At 42.9% G+C, this 24439-nt stretch overlaps 1 protein-coding gene across 1 annotated transcript; it reads right to left on the reverse strand.

The window, feature by feature from the left end:
* Positions 1-1561: 1561 nt before the first annotated feature.
* Positions 1562-24281, reverse strand: LOC120054195 (5'-nucleotidase domain-containing protein 3-like). Its single transcript, XM_039001647.1, has 14 exons — positions 23866-24281; positions 20230-20414; positions 17903-17977; positions 16496-16551; positions 15592-15682; positions 15096-15233; positions 10105-10165; positions 9596-9698; positions 8989-9090; positions 8661-8742; positions 8470-8556; positions 8232-8372; positions 3555-3619; positions 1562-3243 (listed from the first exon to the last, which is right to left on the reverse strand). Exons 1-14 carry the CDS (start codon positions 24176-24178, stop codon positions 2979-2981), a joined length of 1764 nt encoding a protein of 587 aa, XP_038857575.1. The 5' UTR covers positions 24179-24281; the 3' UTR covers positions 1562-2978.
* Positions 24282-24439: the final 158 nt, after the last annotated feature.

Consider the following 24439-nt stretch of genomic DNA (forward strand, 5'->3'; position numbering starts at 1 on the left):
ATATCTATGATCTGGAGGTATTCTGTATGGAGCAATGGTCTAAGATCCATCCAAATGTGTTCTCCAACTCATTAAACATTTTAGAAAAAGGCTCAGTGTGGTTATCCTTGCAAGGTGAGGTATTAAAAAGGTATTGAAAACAGGGGTCTTAATAATTTTGACCCCTACCTTTGAGAGAATGTTTTACTCGATAAACAAAATCTTTCTCTGAGCAATTTTATTAGTATAATTTCCCTTTTTTTTTTGCATACAATTTAAACACACAAAATACACAACATGTAAAAGTGTTTGTTTCATGAGCATAAATAAAAGATTGTGCCATTCACAGAAATTTTCCATACACACAAAAAGCTTATTTCTCTCAAATTTTGTACACAAATTTGTTTACATCCCTGTTAGTGAGCGTTTCTCCTTTGCCAAGATAATCCATCCACCTGACAGGTGTGGCAAATCAAGAAGTGGATTAAACAGCATGATTATTACACCGGTGCAATTGGCATGCTGACTGCAGGAATGTCCACCAGAGCTGTTGCCAGATAATTTAATTTTCATTTCTCTACCATAACCCGAGGTGGGTTGTCATTTTACAGAATTTGCCAGAACGTCCAACCGGCTCACAACCACAGACCATGTGTATGACGTCGTGTGGGCAAGCTGTGTGCTGATGTCAACATTGTGAACAGAATTCCCCATGGTGGCGGAGGGGTTATGGTATGAGCAGGCATAAGCTATAGACAACACAATTGCATTTTATCGATGGCAATTCAAATGCTCAAAGATACCGTGATGAGATCCTGAGGCTCATTGTGCCATTCATCCGCCACCATCACCACATGTTTCAGCAAGATAATGCACAGCCCCATGTCACAAGGATCTGTACACAATTCCTGGAAGCTGAAAATGTCCCAGTTCTTCCATGGCCTGCATACTCAGACATGTCACCCTTTGAGCATGTTTGGGATGCTCTGGATCGACGTGTACGACAGCGTGTTCCATTTCCCGACAGTATCCACAAACTCCGCACAGCCATTGAAGAGGAGTGGGACAACATTCCACAGGCCACAATCAACAGCCTGATCAACTCATTGTGAAGGAAATGTGTTGCGCTGCATGAGGCAAATGGTGGTCACTCCAGATACTGACTGGTTTTCTGATCCAAGCCCCTACATTTTTAAAAATGTAGATGCATATCCAACAGATGCATATCTGTTTTCCCAGTCATGTGAAATCCATGGATTAGGTCCTAAGGAATTTATTTAAATTGACTGATTTCCTTATATGTACTGTAACTGAGTAAAATTGTTACATGTATATTTTTGTTCAATATAGCTCAGTATTTGAATTTAGTCATTTATTTTATGAAGTCATTTTTACTCATCTTTATCAAGGATGTCAATAATTTCAGACCACACTGTATATCGCAAACAATAGATTTCTAAAACATTAAACCTCATCGATGATCATAAACAATGTCATTTTCTTGTTCGTTTCCCCCCAAAACGAATAAATCTAATTTCTGAACATTTCAATGCAAAGTAAATTATTTGAAAACACTTTTATATTTTTTAAAGCACAATGTTTATGAAAACAAACAAAAAAGATAGCCAAGCAACACTGGACGATGATAAATACATTTGTCAATGAAATACAACATATTACCCTTTTCTATGAAAAATAAACTGAGTTAGGTCGGTTGTGTCCGAGTGCTATTAATGTGCTTAGTACCTGAACTAGTAAGGACTACTAATAACAATAAAGCCTTTGTGAGAAATATGATTTTAGGGTAGGCCTATCTCCCTTATTACCAGGGAATAATATATTCTAAACTAAAGCATCACTAATATATGATCTACAGTGCAGTTCTAGTGACAGACGTGTAAGGCATGTCTTCGAAAATGTCATGTCATATTTTCAAACAATTCAACTCCACACAAAAACTCCTGTGCTAGATAATATCAGGAGTCTGTGTTTCTCTGTGCTTACAGGTTCAGAGACCACCTGTTTTAGGTGGTCATCCCTTATTACCCCTTTATAACCAACTTCCCCTTATTTACAGATACTGTATATAGTTTAAAAGGCCAAGAGCATCTTAATACACAGCTAACTAACAAGTGCATATCATACATTTACATAAATGATTACCATGACTGTTACAGATAATGCCCCGACATCTTTCAAGACTGCTATAAAATAAACGCTATTCACTCTGTACGGACAAATCATACTCTCTTGCTCTCTCCCTCACACCCACACATACTTACTAAGAAATTAGAGATCACAATGACATATTTTGACCTTGTTTGGATGAAAGTGAAAGCTTGCTGATCTAAGTAAATCTCCATTTGGTTACATACTGTATGTCTGTCAAGCACATTCATCAAACGTAATACTTTGTGTTTGGTATACTAAGCAACTCTACTATTAGCGGTTCTCTTAATGATAATAGAATTGCATTGAAACATTGCAGAGCTATTAAAGAGGGTATGTACTTACTGTATATTATCTAACGTTCTAAATCTTTATAGATAGATGAAACCTACACGTGTAATAGTGAGATGTCATGACAAGATTTTAAAGAGGAGCAGCAGTATTCAAGTTATTGTGAAAAAGCCAGCATATGAGATGGAGTATGTACAGTATCTAGTGAATGGCCTGTCCACATGCCCTAAATATGTAATGAACGGTTGAAGTCCAAGTCAGCAATGTCCAGAACCCATCTCAGGACAGTATTCTGACTTGAAGACAATGCACTTAACTTACAATTTTGTGCCAGTCTCCAATTTACATGAATGAATGAATGAATGAATGAATGAATGATCGGCGCAAAACTGAGTTGCGCACACTAATCTCAACTCTGAATAGGGCCCACAGAAAGCTGTGTCCAGACCAGGTCCGGACGGAGTGTGTCGCAATGAAACCCGTCCCCCTCTACTTTGAGCAGGTCCGGATGGAGTGTTACACTGAAACCCTACCCCTCTCTACTCTTCAGTCGTGGTCCTGTGGGGTATGAAGGGCATCTTCAGGGCTCCGGCGCTGGTCTGTTCGGGCCAGAAGGGTGACTCGTGCTGCAGGGGGGTCCGGCGAGGGAAGAAGGTGTGCTGGAAGTCATAGTTCAGCAGACAGCTGAGGGAGGCCATGTAGATGTCAGCGAAACGAGACAAGCGGCGGGAGAAGTAGGTGGGGTTGTGGTACGTTCGAAAGAGACTCCCAAACTGGCTGTTGAAGATGTCCTTAGTCTGCGATCTGTTGCATGATAAAATACGTAAGATATTTGTTATCAAGTGACAGTGCTCATTTGCATTGCACGTCAAGAAAAATATCGGTAAGACTTTATTTGAAGGGTAGCTACATCATATGGAATTCTTATGTAGAGTATAAATGTGTTATGAAGTCCTTATGTACTATAGGTGCCTTTCAAAGAAAGTATTATCAAAATATCTATAGCATAACTTCTAGACTTTGAACAAATAAGAGGACTCATCACAAATTATATAATGTTTCTCTTGAGATTCTTGAAAGGCTCTATGCACATTACAAGTAATTCCCCATGGTACCTCATGGCTTCTCTCTCTTTGATCCACTCCTGGACAACAGCTTGCGACGCTGGGTCTCTGTGGACCTGGAACGGAGGGAGAAGAGGAGACATACTGAGAATACATATCTGTGGAGCTGGGAAGTAGGGACAGGGTTGGGGAGTAACTGATTACATGTAATCTGATTACAAACTAAGTGTAATCAGTACATTACCAGCAAAAATATTGTAATCAGATTATAGATACTTTTTAAAAACTAGATGATTCATTATTGGATTACTTTTGAATTCAGAAAGGATGTTTGTGAAAAAATACAAAAAGTCAAAGATTTTTGAATTGAATTTTTAACATTTTAGCTTTATTTAACCAGGTAAGCTAGTTGAGAACAAGTTCTCATTTACAACTACGACCTGGCCAAGATAAAGCAAAGCAGTGCGACACAGACAACAACACAGAGTTACACATGGAATAAACAAGCGTACAGTCAATAACACAATAGAAAAAATATATATATATATACAGTTTGTGCAAATGGCGTGAGAAGGTAAGGCAATAAATAAGCCATAGTAGTGAAGTAATTACAATATAGCAAATTAACACTGCAGTGATAGATGAGCAGATGATGATGTGCAAGTAATACTGGTGTGCAAATACTGGTGTGCAAAAGAGCAGAAAAGTAAATAAAAACAATATGGGTATGCGGTAGGTAGATTGGGTGGGCTATTTACAGATGGGCTATGTACAGCTGCAGCGATCGGTTAACTGCTCAGATAGCTGATGTTTAAAGTTAGTGAGGGAAATGTAAGTCTCAGTGATTTTTGCAATTTGTGGCAGCAGAGAACTGTAAGGAAAGGAGGCCAAAGGAGGTGTTGGCTTTGGGGATGACCGTTGAGATATACCTGCTACGGTTGGGTGTTGTTATGGTGACTAGTGAGCTGAGATAAGGCGGAGCTTTACCTAGCATAGACTTATAGATGACCTGGAGCCAGTGGGTCTGGCGACGAATATGTAGCGAGGGCCAGCCGACTAGAGCATACAGGTCGCAGTGGTGGGTGGTATAAGGGGCTTTGGTGACAAAACGGATGGCACTGTGATAGACCTAATCTAGTTTGCTGAGTAGAGTATTGGAAGCTATTTTGTAAATGACATCGCCGAAGTCGAGGATCGGTAGAATAGTCAGTTTTACGAGGGCATGTTTGGCGGCGTGAGTGAAGGAGGCTTTGTTGCGAAATAGGAAGCCAATTCTAGATTTAATTTTGGATTGAAGATGTTTAATATGAGTCTGGAAGGAGAGTTTACAGTCTAGCCAGACACCTAGGTATTTGTAGTTGTCCACATATTCTAAATCAGAACCGTCTAGAGTAGTGATGCTAGTCGGGCGGGCGGGTGCGGGCAGCAAACGATTGAAAAGCATGCATTTGGTTTTACTAGCGTTTAAGAGCAGTTGGAGGCCACGGAAGGAGTGTTGTATGGCATTGAAGCGTGTTTGGAGGTTAGTTAACACAGTGTCCAAAGAAGGGCCAGATGTATACAGAATGGTGTTGTCTGCGTAGAAGTGGATCAGGAAATCACCCGCAGCAAGAGCGACATCGTTGATATATACATAGAAAAGAGTCGGCCCGAGAAATGAACCCTGCGGTACCCCCATAGAGACTGCCAGAGGTCCGGACAACAGGGCCTCCGATTTGACACACTGAGCTCTGTCTGAGAAGTAGTTGGTGAACCAGGCGAGGCAGTCATTTGAGAAACCGAGGCTGTTGAGTCTGCGATAAGAATATGGTGATTGACAGAGTCGAAAGCCTTGGCCAGGTCGATGAAGACGGCTGCACAGTACTGTCTTTTATCGTACCTTGAGCCTGGCTGAGGTGCACCCGTGACCGGCTCGGAAACCGGATTGCACAGCGGAGAAGGTTAGGTGGGATTCGAAATGGTCAGTGATATGTTTATTAACTTGGCTTTCGAAGACTTTAGAAAAGGCAGGGCAGGATGGATATAGGTCTATAACAGTTTGGGTCTAAAGTGTCACCCCCTTTGAAGAGGGGGATGACCACGGCAGCTTTCCAATCTTTAGGGATCTCGGATGACACAAAAGAGAGGTTGAACAGACTGGTAATAGGGGTTGCAACAATGGCGGCGGATCATTTTAGAAAGAGAGGGTCCAGATTGTCTAGCCCAGCTGATTTGTACGGGTCCGGTTTTGCAGCTCTTTCAGAACATCTGCTATCTGGATTTGGGTGAAGGAGAAGCTGGGGAGGCTTGGGAAAGTAGCCTCCGAGGGTGCGGAGCTGTTGGCCGGGGTTGGGGTAGCCAGGAGGAAAGCATGGCCAGCCGTAGAGAAATGCTTATTGAAATTCTCGATTATCGTGGATTTATCGGTGGTGACAGTGTTACCTAGCCTCAGTGCGGTGGACAGCTGGGAGGAGGTGCTCTTATTCTCCATGGACTTTACAGTGTCCCAAAACTTTTTGGAGTTAGAGCTACAGGATGCAAGTTTGTTTGAAAAAGCTGCCTGCGTACATTGGTTCCTAACTTCCCTGAAAAGTTGCATATCACGGGGACTATTCGATGCTAGTGCAGTCCGCCACAGGATGTTTTTGTGAAAGGGGCATGCTTATTTAAGATGGTGAGGAAAATACTTTTAAAGAACGACCAGGCATCCTCAACTGACGGGATGAGGTCAATATCCTTCCAGGATACCCGGGTCGATTAGAAAGGCCTGCTCGCAGAAGTGTTTAAGGGAGCGTTTGACAGTGATGAGGGGTGGTCGTTTGACCGCGAACCCATAGCGGATGCAGGCAATGAGGCAGTGATCGCTGAGACCCTGATTGTATTTGGAGGACAAGTTGGTCAGGATAATATCTATGAGGGTGCCCATGTTTACGGATTTAGGCTTGTACCTGGTGGGTTCCTTGACAATTTGTGTGAGATTGAGGGCATCTAGTTTAGATTGTAGGACAACAACAGCTAATCAGCCAAGACAACAACAACAGGTAAAATGGCGATGAATGGGTAGAGTGGTTCGGTAAACTACACACAGGGCCTGAGTTCCAGGCTGGGGCCGACAGATAAACAAAAAATAAACTAAATGGAGTACCGTGATTAATGAACAGTCCAGCAGGCATCAGCCATGTAGCCAGGTGATCATAGGATCCAGTGAACAGCAATAGATGGAACAGGGAAGCTGCGGGGTAGTCGTTACTATGCTAGCACGTGGGAGACATGGTGTTTAAAGTTAGCAGGCTGGGTAAGTAGAAGCGTCTGCTCCAACGTCCGGCAATGGCCGGTTGAGGGCACAGCGGATGGAGTTACGTCGGCAGACCAGTCGTGGTGGTACGGCGGGGCGCCATGTCGACAAAGGGTCCAGGCCAGATGTCGAGAGAGGTATTGTAGTTGTAGTAATTTTGTTTGCTAGCCGGGAGAAGCGCCTGGTTCACGGCTAACTGGTGCTAGCTTCAGGGCAGGGGCGTTAGCCACTTTTGCCACTCGGTAGCAGCTAGCTAGTAGCGATGATCCGATGCAAAGGTCCAGAGCTTACGGCAAGGATCCGGTGGAGTAGTGGATTCTAGCCGTGTTGGGGTAGAGTCCGGGAGGCATCAGCTGTGTAGCCGAGTGATCACTGAGTAGGTTGGGAGGTGGACCTGGCTCAGGGCTAGCTTTGGGGCTGGGTCACTCGGTGGCAGCTAGCTGTGATGATCAGGAGTAATGGTCCAGGGTTTACGGCAGGAATCCAGCGTTGTAGTGGAGAGAACAGTCCAATACTGGCAGGCTGGCAAGTATTATCCAGGCTAAAAAACAGCTGGTGTCTGTGCAGAAGGTAAAGGCCGCTAGCAATGACTAAATAGCTAGTAGCTAATTAGCTGGTTAGCTTCTGATGGAGGTTCTGGCTATAAGGTCTAAAACAAAAATAGCGGATCCGTATCACATAGGGTGAGGCGGGTTACCGGAAGGTATATTTAATAAAAAAATGGAAAAGAGATTGAAAATAAATACCAAAAAAGAGACGAAAAATACAAAAAGTACACGAGAGGACGACAAACCACGTCTGCACTGCTACGCCATCTTGGAAAAAGATAGGGTGAACTTCGCCAGGGATGGCCTAAATCAATGCTTATGACAAATTCAGCTCCAGGACCAGCCAAAGGGCCAGCTGGCTAATCTTTTGAATATGGTGTAGTAAAAAAACAAACATAATATTAGCTAGGGAGATAAGGTTAGCAAGATAGCTAGCTAGCTAGATAAGGTTAGCATGTTAGCTAGCTACACTGACAGCTGTCAGTGTCCAATTTGTTGATGTTTATCAACTCCACGCGGAAATTCCCACATACATTCGTGAATATGTATAAGCAGCCCTCGTCATTCTTCGCAGGTGGAACCTAAATGTGCATTTCATCATTTGGACAGAAAACTATGTTGAAATAGTGGCCCCAACTTCCTCTGGGAGGGGGGGGGATCGTTTAAGGCAAAAGTAATCCAAAAGTAACTGAAAGCAATCAGATTACTTTACTGAGTTTGGGCAATCCAAAAGTTAAGTTACTGATTACAATTGTGTAGGTAGGCATAGAGCTACCACCCACACCAACATACCTGAATGTGTTCTATGAGCCCCGTCAGGCCCTGTAGCCAGGTCATTAGGTGGACGTACTTCTCAGTATTCAACACACCCCACACACACACACACCTCTCCCTGCCCCCACCCACCTGCATGTGCTCTATGAGTCCAGTCAGGCCCTGTAGCCAGGTCATCATGTGGACGTATTGCTCAGTGTTCATGATCTTGATCTCCTTCCTCAGCTCTGGGATGATGGCTCCTGTCCTCCAGCCGTGCTTCAGAGTCAGGTCCTACAGGGAGACGCATAACACCTCAAATAACCAGTTACTTTTATGACGTACATTGTATTTGTACAGCTAAAGCATTTGCAAATTGTTGTTCACTTACAGCCAGGTCGCTGTAAATGTGATCTCCAAAGTACAGCACCTTGGACCCCCTCCAACCAGTGAGTCTCAGGAACTCGTATAGGTTTCCCTGAAACAAACACATACCTGTATCAAAGAAAAATGCAATAATTCCATAGACCCCACAAAGGAGTTTTAACTCACATTCAATAGCTAAAGTGAATTGTCCTGTACCTGTTTGTAGATCTTCCCCTTCTCCAGCTTGTGAATCCTGTCCCAATGCAGCACCCCTTTATCTGTTACTCGTCTGAAGGGCCTAGGATGGACAGAGGAAGAAAAACGCTAACACTTTATTTGAAGAGTACTTACTTTCACGAGGACTTCAACGGTTGTTGTTGAAGCGGTTGTTGACATAAAGCATTTACGGAACGCTCATGCACTGCTTGTGAACGTGTCATGTATGGTTTATTAACGTGTTATGAAGTCTTTACGTAGGTACCCTGTGGAGACCAAAAGGGACATAACAGAAGTTTCAAGGTCTTTATGTCGTTCCAACACTTACTTCCTCCTGTCGTTGAAGAAGCCTGGTTTGTCGGCCTGCACAATGACAATATCAAACAAATCTCTCCAGTCCTTCCCCACGATGTAGTTCATTCCCCGGTCCCTGGGAGTTCACAGATTAGATTTTATATTAGAATTCACACAGTACACAACAGAATATAGCACACACAGCACACTCTACCAGCATCAAACATATCTGCACACTCATGAGGGTAATTCCTCAACCGTTTGTTCTATTATTTTTTTTTTTTAATCAGTCTTGTTTCAAGACGTTGCCATTTCATCACAGTGAGGACTGAATGTTGCTAACAAGACTGTAGCTAACATTCCTCTAACCATGACATGAGTAGGTGATGAAAGCTCTTTGATTTAGACCAGTGGATTTGGGTCAAGCCTCCACGTGAATCTAACAAATGTCGTGGTTGTAAAGCCTAGCTCAGTACTGACGGACAATCTCAGAGTAACTTACAGTACAGTGATAAAACATTTTGTATTGTATGCGATATCGTCAGAACTTGAACCCACAACACTGCCGTTTGCTAGTGCCAAGGTCTTACCAAGTGAGCCACACAGGACCACAAGACGCCCGAACACAGGTTGACACTCACACAAAGTCAAAGGGGCTGTTGGTGATGAGAAACATCTTCTTGCCATCCTCATAGAGCTTCTTCAACACAGCGTGAGTCTGTTCCCCATAGGAAATATAGTTCTCTACAGACAGAGAGACAGAGACAGAGAGACAGAGAGACAGAGAGACAGAGAGACAGAGACAGAGAGACAGAGAGGAAGATAGAGGGGTAGTGAACATACAGTATAAACTGAGCTACACTGTCAGACAATTACTATTGTCTACAGAAAATACATTATATCTAGGAACTACAATAACAATATTTCATAGTAATCTCTTTGAAGATACGAGCAATGGCAATGACCTTGACGTAGAACTCTCCTCACAGACATTCATACACAGTAGCACAAACACCTGAGATAATTTGTAAAGATACCACATATAGCATAACAGACTGGGTTGCCCAAATCAGAGCATACACTCCCCTCACTCCAATGATCATAAAGGAACTATTTTAGAGAACTAAGCAGAGATCCTTGTTATCCTTACCCATATCTGCCTCCACAGCTCGATACATAATACCCTTCACATGGACATCTCCTATCGCTGCCTGCCAACACAGAAAGAGGATGAGATGTTACAATGGTTGTATTTTGTGGCAGGAGGAATCTTTTTCACAAAATACAGCACTTTACAAACAGTGAGAGGGACAGAAAGAAAGTTAAACCATACTACATTGACAAAAACACATTTACTCGAAGAACAGTGCAGACGTAAAGTAACAGAATGATGGTAAAATCTCCTGCAGTTTTTTTATGAAAGAAAGAATAGGAGGTCATCTATGATATGACACATTTGAGTTTGAAAAAATCTATTTTGATTATTGAGCAACAGAAGTGGATTAACACCCGGTAACAGAATGACATCATGGGTCCCTGATCTGTACAATACAGAAATGCATAATTATGAATATCATTCTCCTCATGGTGATGTATCCTGAATAGGTACACATAGGTAGAAAAATGTAATATCCTCTTTTGCATACTGGGGTATTATTTTAATGAGCTCCACACCCAAACAGGACCAAATTTGGTTGGTCCGGACTGGACCATAACTGTACTAATCATAGACATCTATGTTTCACAAGTTTGGACATCACAGTACAGCACAGTAAAGTAGAGTTCAGTACAGTAAATTAAAGTGTGCTCTACTGTACTAAACTACTTGACTTTTCTGTGGTGTATAAACATGTGAAACAGACATTGACTGGTTCAGATGTGGACTAAATTTCAACTACTTTTCAACAGACGTCTGGGGTCAGTCAGTGCTCAGTGGGTGAGAGGGCTGATTAGAGTAAATTACATTTAAAAAAGGGGCTCATGGGTTGTTGTCAGTAAGAGCCGGGGAAAGTGACATTAACTGGAGAGGGAGAAGAGAGAGAGAGAGGGAGGGGTTGTCCAGACTGTTTTCACACTCTTGCTTTGACCACCATGTGACAGAAAGTGAAAGAAAACATTGAGCTGAACGTAACAGTATGCCAGTGGAAGGGAGGCTAGTAACAGGTGACCAAACGGTGGTTTGTGCCTACTAATTCAGTTGCAGTCTTTCTGTAACAGATTTTTGGGTAATTCTGTTAACAATTTGTGCGGGGATACAGGTTAGTCGAGGTCATTTTTAAATGTAGGTATGGGTAAAGTGACTATGCATCGATAATAGACAGTGCGTAGCAGCAGTGAAAAAAACTCATATGGGGGAGGGGTGTCAATGTAAATAGTCTGGGTGGCCATTTGATAAATTGTTCAGCAGTCTTATGGCTTGGGGGTAGAAGCTGTAGTAGTATTTGTGATCTACAGCTGTTCATATTAGTTACTAAACAGTAATGTATTACGGCAGTGTTATGTTACTACACCTAATAGGAAATGCACATGCGCACTATTGGGCCGGGGGCTGTAGAGCACAAGTTTTTTGACTAAAGGAAACTAACTGTACTCCCGTCTACTAACTGGTCATTTCTCCACAACACAAATATTACAGCTGGTCCTAGACTTGGCGCCCCAGTACCGCTTGCCATGCGGTAACAGAGAGAACAGTCTATGACTTGGGCGACTGGAGTCGTTGACAATTTTTTGGGCTTTCCTCCGACACCGCCTAGTATGTAGGTCCTGAATGGAAGGAAGCTTGTCCCCAATGATATACTGGGCCGTACGCACTACCCTCTGTAGCGCCTTACGGTCAGATGCCGAGCAGTTGCCATACCAGGCGGTGATGCAACCGGTCAGGATGCTCTTGATGGTGCAGCTGCAGAACTTTTTCAGGATCTGGGGACCCATGCAAATCTTTTCAGTCTCCTGAGGGGGAAAAGGTGTTGTCGTGCTCTCTTCATGACTGTCTTGGTGCGTTTGGATCATGATAGTTCGCTGTTGATGTGGAAACCAAGGAACTTGAAACTCTTCACCCGCTCCACTACAAACCCGTCGATGAGAATGGGGGCCTGTTCGGCCCACCTTTTCCTGTAGACCACAATCAGCTCCTTTGTCTTGGTCACATTGAGGGAGCGGTTGATGTCCTGGCACCACACTGCCAGGTCTCTGACCTCCTCCCTATAGGCTGTCTCATCATTGTCGGTGATCAGGCCACACTGTTGTGTGGTCAGCAAACTTAACGATGGTCTTGGAGTCGCGTTTGGCCACGCAGTCATGGGTGAAAAGGGAGTACATGAGGGGACTAAGCACGCACCCCTGAGGGGCCCCAGTGTTCAGGATTAGCGTGGCAGATGTTGTTGCCTACCCTTACCACCTGGGCGTGGCCTGTCAGGAAGTCCAGGATCCAGTTGCAGAGGGAGGTGTTTAGTACCAGGGTCCTTAGCTTAGTGATGAGCTTTGTGGGCACTATGGTGTGGAAACACTGGCCTGTAGACAATAAACAGCACTCTCACATAGGTGTTCCTTTTGTGGCAAAGGGCAGTGTGCAGTGCAACTGAGATTGCGTTGTCTGTGGATATGTTGGGGCGGAACGTGAATTGGAGTGGGTCTAGGGTTTCCGGGATGATGGTGTTGATGTGAGCCATGACCAGCCTTTCAAAGCACTTCATTGCTACCGACGTAAATATTTAGGCAGGTTACCTTCGCTTCTTTGGGCACAGGGACTATGGTCGTCTGCTTGAAACATGTTGGTATTACAGACTCAGTCAGGAAGAGGTTGAAAATGTCAGTGAAGACACTTGCCAGTTGGTTCGCGCATGCTTTGAGTACACGTCCGGGTAATCCGTCTGGCCCTACGGCTTTGTGAATGTTGACCTGTTTAAAGGTATTGCTCACATCGGCTATGGAGAGCGTGATCACACAGTCGTCCGGAACAGCTGGTGCTCTCATGCATACTTCAGTGTTGCTTGCCTCGAAGCGAGCATAAAAGGCATTTAGCTCGTCTAGTAGGCTCGCGTCACTGGACAGCTCGCGGCTGGGTTTCCCTTCGTAGTCCGCTTTGCCTGTCCGCTTGACCAACTTTTTTTATTGACCGAGTCACTGGTGCTTCCTGCTTTAGTTTTTGCTTGTAAGCAGGAATCAGAAGGATAGAATTATGATCAGATTTGCCAAATGGAGAGCGAGGAAGAGCTTTGTACGCGTCTCTGTGTGTGGAGTAAAGGTGGTCTAAAGTTTTTTTCCCTCTGGTTGCACAGGTAAAATGGACTTAAGTTTCCCTGCATTAAAGTCCCCGGCCACTAGGAGCGCCGCCTCTGGATGAGCGTTTTCCTGTTTTCTTATGGAGGTATACAGCTCATTGAGTGAGGTTTTAGTGCCAGCATCGGTCTGTGGTGGTATGTAGACAGCTACGAAAAATACAGATGAAAACTCTCTAGGTAGATAGTGCAGTCTACAGCTCATCATGAGATACTCCACTTTAGGCGAGAAAAACCTTTAGACTTCCTTAGATATCGTGCACCAGCTTTTGTTTACGTATATGCATAGGCCCCCGCCCGTGTCTTACCAGAGGCTGCTGTTCTATCCTGCCGAGAGTGTATAACTCACCAGCTGTATGTTCTTAATGTCGTCGTTCAGCCATGACTCTGTGAAACATAAGATATTATAGTTCATGTCCCGTTGGTAGGATATATGTGCTTTCAGTTCGTCCAATTTATTTTCCAGCGATTGAACGTTAGCTAGCAGGATGGAAGGCAAAGGCAGATTAGCCACTTGTCGCCTGATCCTCACAAGGCACCCTGATCTTTTTCCACAAAATCTCAGTTTCCTCTAGGATTTGCCTGTGCTGAGCTCCATTTCGTTTTTTTTTTTAATCCTGAAAACTCCCCAGTCCTTAACGATTACAAGCATATCAAAACCATGATGCATCCACCACCATGCTTGAAAATATGGAGGCAGTTACTCAGTTATGTGTTGTATTTGCCCCAAACATAAATAAGGCTTTGCGTTTAAGCCAAAAAGTGTTTATTTTAATTTTATTTAACCATTATTTTACTAGGCAAGTCAGTTAAGAACAAATTCTTATTTACAATGACGGCCTACCCCGGCCAAACCCGGACGATGCTGGGCTAATTGTGCGCCGCCCTATGGGACTCCCAATCATGGCCGGTGTGATACAGCCTGGATTCGTACTCTTGTTCTGAGATGCAGTGCCTTAGACTGCTGCGCCACTCGGGAGCGCCATGTTTATTTGCAGTATTACTTTAGTGACTTGTTTAGGAATATTTGTAATCTTCTTTTCACGCTGTCATTTAAATCATAATTGTGGAGAAAACTACAATGATGTTGATTCATCCTCACTTTTCTTCACAGCCATTGAACTCTGTAGCTGTTTTAACCTATTCAACTCTGAGTGGTTGTTTTGGACCTGGTACCAGAAAATAGAAAAGTGATATATCATTTGAAAGCTACAGTCCTTGTCTTTTGGAAATCGAACTCAAATCTTACTGCTGGCAATGCCGTACGAATCCTTGAATGGGACAAGAAGTAAGAAATTCCCTCATCTGTCTGTGTCTTATTTTAAATAACTATAGCTTCAAAGCCCTGATTGCTAAGGTCATTTTAAGATGTCGGTTTGAAGATCCCTTCAGCCGTTTTGGCACAGTGACTGACTACCCAAACCAAATGCAACTGCTATCTAGTTGACGACCTAGGAATCAAACAGGGGTTATTTACGTCAAAGGATAGGTAGAGCCTTCCGCTTTCTCCTCACATGTACAGTAGTATATCATTCCTGTAAGATGAAAAATGAAGGCAGAAGCTCTGCACTTTAAAATTGCTGTGTTCCTATGGGAATTTACGCATGTTTAGAGCTCCACCATCAGGTAAAATTTCTGACCATTTTCTGATCTTTATTTCATTTAAAACCTTTTTGAACAGTAATTGGTCTTCAAGCACATTTTGAAAGGAGATTCTCCGTTGAACATGATTCTAACTAGTCCAGAACTAGGCTTAACCGGTGTCTGGGAAACTGCCCCTCCTCCCTATGAGGGTTTCTCCCACCGGCTGCAGTTCCAGTCCAAAGAAGGTGTCTTTGGAACACCACTGTTCTGGTCTCTTTACCTTGACGTCTTTGTAGAGGTGCACAGGCTCGTAGTCGATGTTGTGCTTCATAAAGTAGTCATTAACACAGCACAGTAGGTTCATCTCTGGAAGGGAGAAGATATCCATGAACTGTTTCATAGTGTGGCCATGGGAACTCTGTGGAGGATAGAGGGGAGATTATTAAAGATCAGATAGGACAAGACACAAGTAAAGCGAGGGTGTTACTAGGGTATGCAAAACAGAAGTGTATCCCTAACCTCTGCCCACATAAGTACATTTTGTATATAGTTAGCTAGCACATGTAAGATTTGCTTCTGGGTTCACTGATTACAGGGTAGAAACGTAATACTACAGTATCGTGTGCCAGACTGTAGGGGTGCAAAAAGTTCATGACCGGAGTGACTGGGATAAACAGAGTGGCCTTGCTGCAAAATGTAAAGGGGTAAGTTTATCACGGTAAATGAGGCTTATCTGTATATAGTGAATGTGGAAGGGTAGAGGAGATGAGCCCTACCTTGCCATAAAAGTCACTCATATTCTCCAGAGGAACGTGGCAGCCTTCGTACATGGCAATCACTTCCTTGTCTGGCACCGGGTGAAGACCCCTACATGTGACAAGAGAACACTTCCAGACTCATATTAAGCATCTCCAATCCAAAATGAAATCTAGAAATCGGCTTCCTATTTCTCAACAAAGCCTCCTTCACTCTCGCTGCCAAACATACCCTCGTAAAACTGACTATCCTACCGATCCTCGACGATGTCGTTTACAAAATAGCCTCCAACACTCTACTCAGCAAACTGGATGCAGTCTATCACAGTGCCATCCGTTTTGTCACCAAAGCCCCATATACCACCCACCACTGCGACCTGTATGCTCTCGCCGGCTGGCCCTCGCTACATATTCGTCGCCAGACCCACTGGCTCCAGGTCATCTAGAAGTCTTTGCTAGGTAAAGCCCCGCCTTATCTCAGCTCAACACCCACCCGTAGCAGGTATATCTCACTGGTTATCCCCAAAGCCAACTTCTCCTTTGACTGCCTTTCCTTCCAGTTCTCTGCTGCCAATGACTGGAACAAATTGCAGAAAAATAAATTAAAAAAATTATTCGCTGAAGTTGGGAGACATATCTCCCTCACTGCAGCTGTACATAGCCCATCTGTAAGTAGCCCATCCAACTACCTACCTCATCCCCATATTGTTTATATTTACTTTTTTGCTCTTTCGCACAGTAGTATTTCTACTTGCACATCTATCAGTGTTAATTTGCTTAATTGTAATTACTTCGCTACTATGGCCTATTTATTGCCTTACCTCCTTACTCCATTCGCACACACTGTATATAGATTTTTCTATAGTGTTATTGACTGTACTTTTGCTTATTGATTGTAAACTGTGATGGTGTTGATAGTACATACCTGTATACTGTTCCCAACTGGATGTAGTGAAAGGCATCTATCTTCATCAGTAATGCCTGGAACAAATAATTGATTAACACAAATTAGAAAAAGATTGGCTGACAAGTGCCAATCAGAAATGTAATATTCACACAAGCAGTGATATAAAGCCTTATAACAGATACAGATAACTGGCAAAATAAAGGAAACACTATATAACCAAAAGTATGTGGACACCTCTCGTAAAACATCTCATTCCAAAATCATAGAAATTAATATGGAGTTGGTTCCCCCTTCGCTGCTACAACAGACTCCATTCTTTTGGGAAGGCTTTCCACCAGATGTTAGAACAATGCTGTGGGGACTTGCTTCCATTCAGCCAAAAGAGCATTAGTAAGTTCGAGCACTGTTGGGCGATTAGGCCCGGCTCACAGCCGGCATTCCAAATCATCCCAAAGTTGTTCGATGGGGTTGAAGTCAGGGGTCATTTGAAGGCCATTCAAGAATCGTCTAGAATGTCATTGTATGCTGTAGCGTTAAGATTTCCCTTCACTGGAACTAAGGGGCCTAGCCCAAACCTTGAAAAAACAGCCCCAGACAATTAGTCCTCCTCCATCAAACTTTACAGATGGCACTATGCATTCGGGCAGATAGGGTTCTGGCATCTGCCGAACCCAGATTCGACCGTCGGACTTGCCAGATGGTGAAGCGTGATTCATCACTCCAGAGAACATGTTTCCACTGCTCCAGAGTCCAATGGCGGCAAGCTTTACACCACTCCTGCAGATGCTTGGCATTGCGCATGGTGATCTTAGGCTTGTGTGTGGCTGCTCGGCCATGGAAATCCATTTCATGAAGCTCCCGACGAACAGTTATTGTGCTGACGTTGCTTCCAGAGGTAGTTTGGAACTCGGTAGTGAGTGTTGCATCCGAGGACAGACGATTTTTATGCGCTACGCGGCCCCGCTCTGTGAACTTGTGTGGCCTACCACTTCACTGGCTGAGCCGTTGTTGCTCCTAGACGTTTCAATAACAGTAACAGCAATAACAGCACTTACAGTTGACTGGGGCAGCTCTAGCGGGGCAGAAATTTTACGAACTGTCTTGTTGGAAAGATGGCATGCTACGTTGAAAGTCACTGAGCTCTTCAGCAAGGCCATTCTACTGCCAATGTTTGTCTATGGAGATTGCATGGCTATGTGCTCGCTTTTATACACCTGCCAGCAACAGGTGTGGCTGAAATAGCTGAATCCACTCATTTGAAAAGGTTGTCCACATACTTTTGTGTATATGTAGTACATATTGAAAACAGGTGCTTCCATACAGGTCTGGTCCGTGAGTTACGTAATTAACATCCCACCAGAGTCATGTGTAAAAATGCCCAGTTGCTCATTATACATAACATGTTATAACATCAACCATGCTCACCTTTTGGACATCATAGTGCAGTCCCCTGACAACAAAGTTTGGGATGTACTCGTACTCACGCAGGCCCTCAGGGTACTAAAGAGGAAGGAAAATAGATGTTATCCGAGCTTTGAGTGGAACACAAATGTCTCATATCAACTAATTGAGAAGTGTGCAGAGTCTACTGAAAAAGTTAACGTCAGTGTCATTCAATCATTGAAGAAAAACTCATCATAGAAGACCTTGAAAGGAATTGAAAGGAAAGAGAATCCAGAAAACTTCCCACGACTACGAAAAAAGTATTTGTCAACTTGAATAGGGTGACACTGACACCAAATAGAATATCTCACTATGGAAGAAAAATTGTGAGTGTTGAATCAAATGGAGGGGGAGAATTGTCAAGGTTACGAACAAGACGCGGCCTGACTGTGGTCTGTCAAGTACAACAGAATTACATAGCTTTCTGTTACTATGATTATTATGTATCTGGAGCAGATTTCATCGTCGCATGAAAGAGCAGAGGAAAAGCAGAGAAAAAGAAACCTGGTCAGATATGTTAATGCTGTCTTGTCAACTCCTATGATCTGGCATGCCAAGGACTAGAGGAGCTGTTTCTGCCTTCTTACCAACTCATATGTGACCAACCGGCTCAATTCGGTCTTATGTAGCAAAATATGAAATTGTGTTTTTTTATTTTTTTTATTACATTGGATAAAAGTAGCTACACAATGGTATATCATACACTACAGTTAAGGAACAATGGGAAGGTAATTCTGCTTTGAAAGTTGTAACCTCACTTTTGAGAAAATGTCCTTTGAATGTTTTGGTACACCTACAGGAGAGCTCTTCTTTGTCTACACCCATTCAGCATTGTTCACACCCGCTTAAGCTTTAGCCCCACCCATCTCTTTAAGGGTTGATCTGAGCGTTCTGTCCTAACAGGCAGTCAAGCACCAAGCTAACTGGCTAATGTTGGCTAGCTTGCTAGCTACTTCCAGACACAAATAAGAGAAGAGCTCACTGACCATTTAACTTGCCCTAGCAGAGCTGGTTAGGCAGTTTTTATGCTATCCAGAGCGTTGGTGACTGCAACTGTGCTGCTGGCAACAATTCAAGCTTTTTTGCCAACGTTTACTGACACCGGCCATATTCAAAGGGTGGTAAGCGTTCGTAAATTTGTCAGTTATTCTGTGCTCTGGTACACTCAGATGAGAGTGCTCTGAAATCGGAGTAAATATCTGGTAAATTCGCTCTGGCTAAGTCTATCAACAGTTGTTGCAGTGACATCATTAACATTCTACTTGCATAGCAGAGTCTTTTGTTAAGACGTGTTGCTAGCTAGCTAAACAATTAACCATAATTCCAAATCATGACGTTACTCCCCTGCATGAATCTGCAGGTAGCTAAACAACCAGGTTCAATGTTAGCTAGCTAACAGTCTATAACTAGCAAAGCAAATGGCTTTGAGATACAAATAATATTGCTACACAGATCATACACGTTAGCTAGCAAGCCAGCCAGCCAACCAGCTAGCTAACTAACAGTACACTAACTTGAAATGAAAACGACTGACAAAATTAGAAACGTGTATTATCTGAAAATGTAGCCAGCTAGACTATCTTATCCGTATACATGGATGGACACTTCCCTCTCTGCCACGGATGCCATGGTTGCCCTTAGTTTGAAGATGTAATCCAGAGACAGGCGTTTTCTTTATCTCCTTAGCCTTTTTCTGTGGCTAAACCAACTAGGGTCGTAATTTAACAATTCATTCGTATTTACAGAAGGCATACATGTTTGTTATTAAGGCACATGAAAGTTCACATGTTCGAAAGGCATTTCTGCCAAAAAACGCATTCAAATGGCTCTCCTGCGAAATAGTGACGCGCGACATATGCCTAGTTTCCTGAAACAAGTCACATATGGTTATTGTCATGCCGGTGGCAGTTTGGCATGACAATGACTGTAGGAGATGGCTACACAGCACAAATAGATTTGGCATGACAATGACCATAACATTTGGCTATTTTGTATCTGCTGTCTTGCCAAGTCCTACTGATAAGACAGCGCAAACATATCTGGGACAGCATGCTAGAGGAACAGACTCTGGTCCCAGATCAGTTTGTGCTATCTTGCCATTCATTGTCAAGCCAACCTTGGCCCCAGTGAGCAATTGGCAATATGGCACAAACTTGGTATGACAATTAACATAAGTGTTGTCAAGAGAGCACTAACAGATCCGGGATCAGGCTACTGTTCCTCTGCTCTACCTCTTCATCCCTGACACATGAAAGACCCCTCTGCTACAGATCTGAGTTCAGCCTAGACTGGAGGAACAGACTACGTACCCTGTGCTCCTGGATGAGGATGTCCCGTGCGATGTTGAAGATGAGGGTGTGGAGGTGTCTGGAGTAGAAAGCCAGGGTGTAGTCATAGTCAAACCCATAGATCTCTATATCGTGCAGACTCATCTCATTATTGGCAAAGATAGTGTTGGGGTTCACACTGTTCTTAGATATCACTGGGATCAAGGCTAAAATAGAAGGAAGAAAAGGGTGAAGAACAGGAACACATGCATTTTTACATTGCATACTCAACCTTTCTTGCTAGTTGTGTTGTATCAATGTAAGCTAAATCTATTTCCACTGACTCTGCAAATTAATACAGGCCTCTACTACACTGTCCCATGCCCTTCAGGACATGAATCATGACTAGAGTTGCAAAGTTCGGAAACTTTACGGTAAATTTCCGTGGGAAGTTAAGCCCTGGAATTTTGAACATTTTGCTTAAATTCATCAAAAAAAGTTAGCTTATAACAGTGAACCTTTTTGTGGGCTTACACATAAGGCAGTTCTAGGTCTGTGGCATATTTTGGTTAAACTATCCCCAATTCAATGGAATTGCAACCCTCTGCATGCACAGTATATTCTTCCATCACATGTACAGCTGATTCTCAAGATCTTGCACACTAATGAGATGCTATTGAGCCCACTACTACACTGTCTGAGCCAAGGACTGCATGCTTTCTGGTAAGTTTTGATTACAATACTGGGTGGGGTGAATATTTTTTATGACATACCTAATTTTTTTGTTAACTAGTAAATAGTTGCCTACAGCAAAGTGTGTTTAAATCCTTTCTAACTTGTTAACAATTTCTGCTAGTTAGTTTTTGCTACCATGTGGGTTTTAGCTTGCTTGAGCCTGCAAACTGAGGAGTGTTAATTCACCTGTTTCCAAACATGTTTAATTTTAAAACATTTATCTTACAAAATAGTTGCTTAAAACCTCTTATGGATCCCTTCACGCGCCATCCCTTTAGCGGGATCGATTTGACAACATCCAGTGAAATAGCAGCGTGCCAAATTCAAACTACAGGAATATCAATATTCAATATTCATGAAAATATATGTGTTATACATCAAAATAAAGCTTAACTTCTTGTTAATCCAGCCACTGTGTCAGATTCCAAAAAGGCTTTACGGCGAAATCATTCAAACACATGACAATAATTTTTCAACCAGGAAGGTGCGACACAAAAGTCAGAAATAGCCATATAATAAATACCTTACCTTTGAAGATCTTCTTTTTGCAATCCCAAATGTCTTATTGACACAATGAATGGTCGTTTTGTTCGATAAATTCCTTCTTTATATCCCCAAAATGTCCATTTATTTGGCGCGTTTGATTCAGAAATACACCGGTTCCAACTCGCCCAACATGAGTACAAAGTATCTAATAAGTTACCTGTAAATTTGGTCCAAACAACGTTCCTAATCCAACCTCAGCTATCCTAAAATGTAAATAATCGATCAAATTTAAGACGGAATAAACTGTTTCTAATATCAAGTTTAGTCAATCAAGTTTATTTTATATAGCCCTTCGTACATCAGCTAATATCTCGAAGTGCTGTACAGAAACCCAGCCTAAAACCCCAAACAGCAAGCAATGCAGGTGTAGAAGCACGGATAATACCGGATAAAAACAACGTGAAGCGCTTTCCAGTTCACGCGCACCAAAACAGTAGAGTCCACCTGGAGTGACACTTACAATGAATAGGACTACTTCTTCATTTCTCAAAAGAAAAACACCAAACAATTTCTAAAGACTGTTGACATCTAGTGGAAGCCATTGGAACTGCAACCAGGTTCCTCATAAATAGGGCTTCCCATAGAAAACCATTGGGAAATCCTATGACCTCAATTTTCTTCCCCCCTGGATGGTTTGTCCTCGGGGTTTTGCCTGCCAAATCAGTTCTGTTATACTCACAGACATTATTTTAACCATTTTAGAAACTTTAGAGTGTTTTCTGCATATGGACCGGATATGCATATCCTAGCTTCTGGGCCTGAGTAACAGGCAGTTTACTTTGGGCACACTTTTCATCTGGACGTCAAAATACTGCCCCCTAGCCTTAAGAAGTTTTAATCTAACTGCTTCTCTATTTAACTGTACATGAAATTGTATGTGTTTTTTTTACTAATTTTTTCCATCTTTACATGAAAATGCAACGGGCACTATCTGATGTGTGGAGATATTTCACTGCAGCTAATGTAGAAGGAAAAGCTGTGTACATTTGCAAATGCTGTGCCAAATCATATGTGAAGAATGCAACAAAGATGCAGAATCTGGCCAAGTGCATAAAGTTCCCTCAGCGATCACAACAAGCAACCTCTGACAAAAGTCCCTCTACTTCTATTCGAGGTGAAAATGATGAATCAGACACCTTATCGATAGCAACAGCTCATGGTCCTCCTGGAATCATTCGGTTTTTTGACTCGATGGAGGAACGTAGTCAGAGAAATGCTGATGAATATCTTTCTCGAGCTCTGTATGCAACTGGTTCACCTCTGATGCTCACAGGCAATGTGTATTAGAAAGGATTTCTGAATGTTCTTCGCCCATCATACACCCCTCCAACCAGACTTGCTTTATCTACTAATTTGCTGGATGCAGATTTCAACAGAGTTTAAGTGAAGGTCAAGCAAATCATAGAGAAGGCAGATTGTATTGCAATCATCTCTGATGGGTGGTCGACTGTTCGTGGGCAAGGAATAATTAAGAACCCCGACGCTTGCTATAAACATTAACACGTATCACTTGCGGTATGTTTTTGGAAGCATAAGGAACAAAACTTTCATATAAGCAATAAATTATTTTTAAAAACAAAAAGGTTAAAATTACTACACACATTTATATGGTTAGGGTTAGTGTCCCCATATGGCCATATCTCCATGTTACATCACTTGTTTACGGAAGACAGACGGAAGACATAGGAAGCCACCTGCACTATATAGTGTGCTCCAAACACCTGTGTGTGTATGCGTAACTGGGGAGGTGTAGTTTGTCAACTGGTGGCACACAGCTTGAGGATCTGTGCAAAACCGGTTTGAAAGTGATTATCATTTACTTTTCTAAACTTTAAAACACATTGTTGGAAATGTGGTTCACATGGAGCCAAATGTCGGTGAATGTAACTGCTAAAAACCCAACATACAGAGAAGGGTTTTCAAGAGCTTGTTGACCCCTGGCCCCTTCTATGTTGGACATGATGAGTCCACTGCCCATTTGCTGGGTCTCAAAAGCCTGTATTCCAGAGACTACGGGAGGGACAGCAAGCAATCACAGTGTAAAACAACATGTCAGTGTCACAGTCTATGTCCATTCAGTCAGTCAACAACAGTTCAGGATGCCTTTGACAGTGTGCCATTGACAGTGGTCAGCAGCAGGTGAAATGTCCAGTGTCTCTGGTACAATAATAAGTACTTGTAAGTGGTAGCTACAATAATAGGCACCCGTTTTTAACTGGTACAATAACTGGCATACAATAAGTACTTATTATTGACATGACACCAGTAGCTAGCTAAGTGAAAGTTACACAACGTCTTTCAAAGGAATATGCTATAGAGTAATGAGTTATTGGACAATATTGTTTTGCATCCTAAACCACACTTGTCTTCATTGAATTCAACAAATGCTTGCCCTACCTTCGGTCTGTTTTTTGGTTTCGTTGTAAATAGACCACAACCAGTTGGTCATGTCCTGGCCACTTGCGGAACTGGTACACATAGTAGCCTCTCTATAGTTTTTGGCACCGGATTGTTGCGCCAAAACCTTCCCGGTGACCCTACCACGGAACACTGCATGGAAATTCCTTTCCAATAACCGAGCGAGTCGAGTCTTCTGCGGCGCCCGATCGACGAGGTGTAGTGTTGTTCCGTGCGTATGTAAGTAGTTGTAGCAAATTAACAACTTATTATTTTTTAGCAGACTACACAAGTACAGTGACAACGGCGTCATGACTAGTCGCCTTCGGGTTGTCAGTAACCAGCGTGTAGGTCGTGGGCTCTAGGTAAATTTTCTCGGTTAGAGCACTCTTCTGTAAATACAGAAACCGAATCGGTCCATGCTCTTCCGTGGCAACGTCACTTCCTTGGTTCCACTCACAACACCGTAGATATAGATAGAGGACGAATTGTTGTATCTGTGTCATTATAGCGTCTGCGACGGCATGGGCAGAGCCATTGAGGCTGTCTCCATGGTGAAGTAGTAATGTTTCTT

Source organism: Salvelinus namaycush, chromosome 9, assembly GCF_016432855.1.
Source record: "Salvelinus namaycush isolate Seneca chromosome 9, SaNama_1.0, whole genome shotgun sequence".
NCBI classification, from domain to species: domain Eukaryota; kingdom Metazoa; phylum Chordata; class Actinopteri; order Salmoniformes; family Salmonidae; genus Salvelinus; species Salvelinus namaycush.